The sequence below is a fragment of the Rhagoletis zephyria genome, unplaced genomic scaffold (genome assembly GCF_001687245.7).
Source record: "Rhagoletis zephyria isolate East Lansing unplaced genomic scaffold, Rhagoletis_zephyria_1.1 Rzeph_scaffold_07974, whole genome shotgun sequence".
In the NCBI taxonomy this organism is placed as follows: domain Eukaryota; kingdom Metazoa; phylum Arthropoda; class Insecta; order Diptera; family Tephritidae; genus Rhagoletis; species Rhagoletis zephyria.
Genome location: NW_016165056.1, coordinates 10,696 through 16,188, shown reverse-complemented (window position 1 = coordinate 16,188; position 5,493 = coordinate 10,696). Strand labels below are relative to the sequence as shown.

The 5,493-nt window shown below is 35.7% G+C and overlaps 1 protein-coding gene across 1 annotated transcript in view; it reads left to right on the top strand.

Moving 5' to 3' along the window:
- Nucleotides 1-2,516: 2,516 nt before the first annotated feature.
- LOC108374654 (protein lethal(3)malignant blood neoplasm 1-like) overlaps nt 2,517-5,493 on the top strand; it is a gene marked incomplete at its 3' end in the record, with an annotated part of 13,561 nt that continues 10,584 nt past the window's right edge. Inside the window, exon 1 of the mRNA XM_017630643.1 lies at nt 2,517-2,809. Within this exon, the coding sequence (XP_017486132.1) occupies nt 2,768-2,809 (42 nt within the window). The remainder of the gene's footprint in view (nt 2,810-5,493) is intronic.

Below are 5,493 nucleotides of genomic sequence, written 5' to 3'. Positions count from 1 at the left end.
TTTGGTGTCTGGTGTGTAGCCTTTTATTCTCTGTCTTATGCTGCTAATTTTATGTTGATCTTGCATCCAGCACCACGTAAATCAATTGATGATGCATAACAAATTAGCTGCCAAGACAGATGGTACTGTTCGTACTATTTGTTTGCATGGGAAGTGTAATTAATGTGCATGTCTATGTCACAATGGCGCATTGTACAAGCTGCAATTATCAAAGCTTTGTGTTTTTTGTTATTTTCGAATAAATCTGTTCGACAATGCATCCGCATTTTTTGTTTTCGTTCAGATTTGAAAAGGTGGACTTGGAGTTGACCTTGTAAATTGAAGAATTAAAACAAGATTTTTTATTTATTTCATTTGCAGGAATTGCTTGATGAGATTCTAAATGTTTAAGCAAATGAAGAAATAACTACACTGGCGGTCAAGAGTGAATGCATGGTGTTTTGATTTTTTAATATTTACAATGGTTTTCAAGCTAAAATTTTTTGTTATTGCTTTATGAAAATATGGTTCATGCTGTAACAAAATTCATATAAATCAAACTTTCCAACTTTCTACAAAATATAGAAAAATTTCAAAATTTTTTTTTAGAAAATTTTTGGATATGCAGTTATAATACTTTTAAAATATTACTTATATTGATTCTTAATATACCCATTTTTTTCTTGCTGATGGCGTTTTTTTTTTTATAAATAGGGAAATATTGGAAAACTTCGTGTTTTTTTTTTTAATTTTTTTTCGAAAACGAAGTTTTATAGCCCACTCAAATTTAGTGTCACAAAGTGCAAGTTTGAAGTAGCTATGACCAACCGTTGATTTTTGAATTGTTTTTTATTTGTTGACAGTGCCAGACATTTTCTTTCATACGAAGTATCTATGTTCGGTGATGAAAATGAGCAACACCTTCAACTAAAAAAATTTCCAAAAATCAATCCAGCAGTTTCTTATTACGGTTTCATTATATTTCTACTGCTAAAAAAAATTTGTGTTACCGTGTTGATGTTCACAAATTTTTTTAAAGTATTTTACTAACCTTCAGACTTACATTCCATTTGGTTTTGTTAGATCTCCTTTACTCCAAATACTTTTATGCATGTATAACTTTTTTCTTTAAATCTACCATAATTTTATGGTTGCGTGAAGACCACATTACTGTGAACGGTGTTTTTTTCTTAGACGGTCCCTTTTAGCCAACTTAATGATGAAAACGCCCTACCTAGACATTTTGTATGCCAATTTTGACCGCACTTTTGGATCTCGGCTGCACTGTGTGAGCGCACGTTCACCAAATGGTGGCAAAGTGTGTAGTCTGGTTGTAAAATTTGAATGATTAAAAAGAGATTATCCACAAAGCAGGAGTTGTCGAGGCTTACGGCTTCTCTGCTGGCATCCCCTGGCATTGGAATACTAAGCAAGGCAGCTTCGACTGCTCCCTATCTATCGTCCTACCACCGCCTAGAATTTTGTGTTTTCTACGGTAACGGGATTCTCTCCTTTCTTTTAGATCTTTTAATCTCCAAATTATAATTCTTAATTGAAGGTTTTCTAAACAGGTGTCTACTTACAAAACAGTATTTTCGTGGGGTGCCATGCAGCTTGTAGGGTATGTACATCTATAAACAAAATCATACTTAAAATAGCGCTGTAAATAATAATAAACTTCTCAAAGCTAAGCTTTTTCGAATTGTTTACCTTTGCATTCTCCAAAGACATATCAATGTGCCAATCAGCAAGCCAGCACGTTTTGCTTTCAAACGGTTATGACCAACAAAAAAAAAGGCACAAACTGATAAAAGATAGCGCAGGCGCGTGAGTAAATAGCATGCACACACACACACTCGCAGCAACCTCCAATAAATAGAGAGCTTGAAGCGCTTCAAAAGCTTTGCGAACTCGTTTCACACGTGGGACGCGCACTCACAAGAGATGATAGGTTTTCTATGCGCGCTTTTGGTTGGCGCGCTGCGAGCAGGTGTTTGTTTTGAGTAAAAGTGCCGCCGTTGTTGTCATCTGTGTGTTCATCTGTGTGTGTTTTATACATGGACAAGTAAAAAGCATTTAGCATTTAGCATTAGTTACTCTTACTCTTACTATGCTTAACTCTACGTGTGTATGTTTGCGTCCATCAGTGACAACATATCGGCGAAGGAAACATCAACAGCAGCAATATTGACACCCCGAACAAACAGCGGCATAAAATTCTAATCATTGAAGCAACGCGCCGCAACAGCTCATCGCTTTACGCTGTTCTAATGTTTTATATAATGTTTACTTAATATTAATAACTTTGTCAATTTCGCGCAGAACACAACGAGGTGTGTTTCAAAACGGTGGCCCAGCAACGACGTACGGCGATTAGATAGACGCGCAGGTGTTGCTAAAATATACTATACTAAATAGTATACAGTGCAAACGTTCAAGCGCCGTACGATAGATAATAGTACGCTTTTATATATTCAGTTACGATTGCGCAGGCGCGTAGAACAAAGTGCAACGGAGTGCCATTGGTAGTGCAGTGCGTGTTATTGATTATACTACAAATTAAAGCAACCAAAAATAATGAAATAAAATAGAAACAAGTGAACAAATATAACCTTCAAATAATTTTGAAAAAGGCGCAATTCTGGATTACCGCAACAATAAAAAGTTACTAAAGGTCTTTGAAGAGTAAAAACTCTACGAAAAATATTCAAAGGAATTTAAAAACATAATTTGCTAAATTACGCAATTTTTCATTTGTCTACTCATCAATTTTAACGGCAACTCAAAAATGCAGTTACGCTTAATGTTGGCATTGCTTTTTGTTGCATGCGTAAGTAGTTTGTTGTGCCATTGAACTTTTTTGAACTTTTTACGCCTAATGCATATTTTTTTTTTAATTTTTTTTTAAGATAACGGTGCTGTCTGGCTACTTGCCATATTCAGATGCTGCATCAACCGAACGACCTTACCAATTTGGTTTCACAATCGATGGACAGCAGCATCGCCAAGAGAAAAAAGGTGCGTATTATGGCTGTGTGCTGCATGAAATTGTTGTTGATTAAAGTTGTTTGCCTAAATTTACGCTTCCTCTCCAGCACTTCATTAAAGCTTTTGAAAGCATTCTAGGTTTTTTATTCCATAGGGTCATAGGAAATTGCCTTCAGGAGTTACTATATTGCAAACCGTTTGGAGCTCAATTTTGATAAAATATTTCATTAGACCTTTATTGCACAAATAAGATTAGCTGTACTTAATATACTTGTATATTAATTGATTTATCCCTCATCATGCAGCCCTCGCGTATATTTTTGACAACAACGTGATACCAATTGGAACTTCATTCCTTAAAGTTAAGTAAAACTCACGCAGGAGTGTCTATGGGCAAAATCGTAAATTTCTGGATAGGAATAAGATAAAAATATGGGTTAGAAAGCTGGCATAATTGCCTACGAGAGAAAAATAGTGCCATTATATAACACTACACAGCTAAATTCTGTTGATTAAAATATTGTAGCGGATTCTTATAGAATCCGAATGTGCCTTAAAGATATTGGATTGATTCTAGTTTTCGAGGATTTGAGGTTTATAGATGCCGCAAAATGCGTTTTTTTTCATTTTTATATTTTAACCTCTGTAAAACAATTAATTGATGATATATATCTGTCTGTGTGTGAGGATGTGAAATCCCCAACAATACCCTTAAATGAACAAAATGTTTGGTTCCATCCATGTCATTGGCACAGCAACTTTAAGCCACTTATAACCCCTTTAATCCAAGGCCGCAAAGACTCGAGAGCTGTTCGACAATCTTATTAGGTGCCCAAAATTTGTCCTGTTTATCTATCGCAAAACCGAAGTAAGAGAGGTATGCTTTTTTAACAAATTCGGAAATATTTTGCAATTGTTTTTTTCAGGAGTATATTCACCACAAATGTAGCAAAATAAATCAGGATGCTAACGACGCGAGTCTCGTCTTGAGCTCATATTTATACGAAAAGACGAAATAAGTGATTAGTTTATAACGTCAAAAATATTATTATTACTATTTAGCAAGTTCAACCGCCTCAAATTCATTGAAAAAAAGTCATCAAAAACAGGAAAAACAAGATTTTTTTTGCAAAAAAAAAACATCGCGTGTCCTTGTATAAAAAACTGTTCCCAATAACTTGCAGTTTTTGGACCATAGTTTTTTAGTTTTCAGTACTAAAGGGCAGTGTAACCAAAAAATTTATGACTCCGTCCCTAAACCCACCTCCGGTAGGCTCTTTAAGGTAAACATCCCATCAAGAAGAGAATAGCGAACACCAATACCATGGATAAGGGGGAATTATATTTCTACACAGATGTATCCAAGCTACACAGAGAGAGGGAGTTTTCTCTATGGAATTAGGACTGGAATTAACCGCACGAAGGAGGTGGCTGTGTACCTTCGTAACGAAGAGGCCAATAGATGGTGTCTAGAGGAGGGCACTTGTAGAATGACTAGGCTACTATAGACACAATTAGATTAAAAAAAAAAAATATGAAAGAACTGCTCAGCTTCTCAAGGGGGGATAAAGCGATGGTAACGGCTTGTGTAACCGGACCTTGGTTATTTGGTAGGCACTCTTCAGACTAGAAATATTCTCCCACGAATATTGCAGAAGTTGCGGAGATGAGGAAGAAGAAAAAACAGTTGGGCACTTCTTCTGCAAATTCCCAGCTTTGGCGAAGATCAGAGGAGGCTTTGTAGGTAGGCTTCTTTAGCTCTTTTACGGAATTATCTGGTGTAGAAAAAGACAATCCTACGCCTAAAAATGGTTCTATTTCAAAATAGTCACTGAAGTGCCCGTGTTGCGCAGTGGTATCACAATGGACCTGCAGGATCTAAGTGTGATGGTTATTTGAACTGGCTGCCGCAACAACCTAGCCTAACCTAAATGTAAAAGAAATATATGCATTTTACTGATTCATTGAAAGTATTCGACAATAAAGAAGAATTTCATGTCACTTCCAAATGAGACTGGATTTTATCAACAGCTATTTAATGCCGTATAAACTACTCAATTGGGCGTCAAATAAGAAGAAAAAGAAGAGTCCGACAGAAATTAAATTTCTGAAAATATCGACAAATAAATTGAATAATGTTTTAGAACATTTGAATTGCATTTCCATATATGTAGTAGTATATACAGAAAACAATTTATTTAGCTGACTGAAAGTTATTAACGAAATTACTTTACGTTTATATATACAAATCACTATTTATCTAGAAAAACGTCATAACTCAAAAATCCAAAATTGCGAGAAAATGAGCTTTCTAGTTTTTACCTAGGTGTTCCGCTTTGTAGTTATTTTTTGTATCGCAAGCCAAAAGCAATGCTGAGGGATGTTGTTGTTGTTGTAACAGCAAACAACTGGAGTGACAGTCCTTGGTCAGATATAAATCTGGGTCGTTCCGGTTACGTAGGCCCGACTGTCGCGTGAACGTGCTGAGGGATATTTTTGCACGCTTAACTAAAAGCTTAATAAATC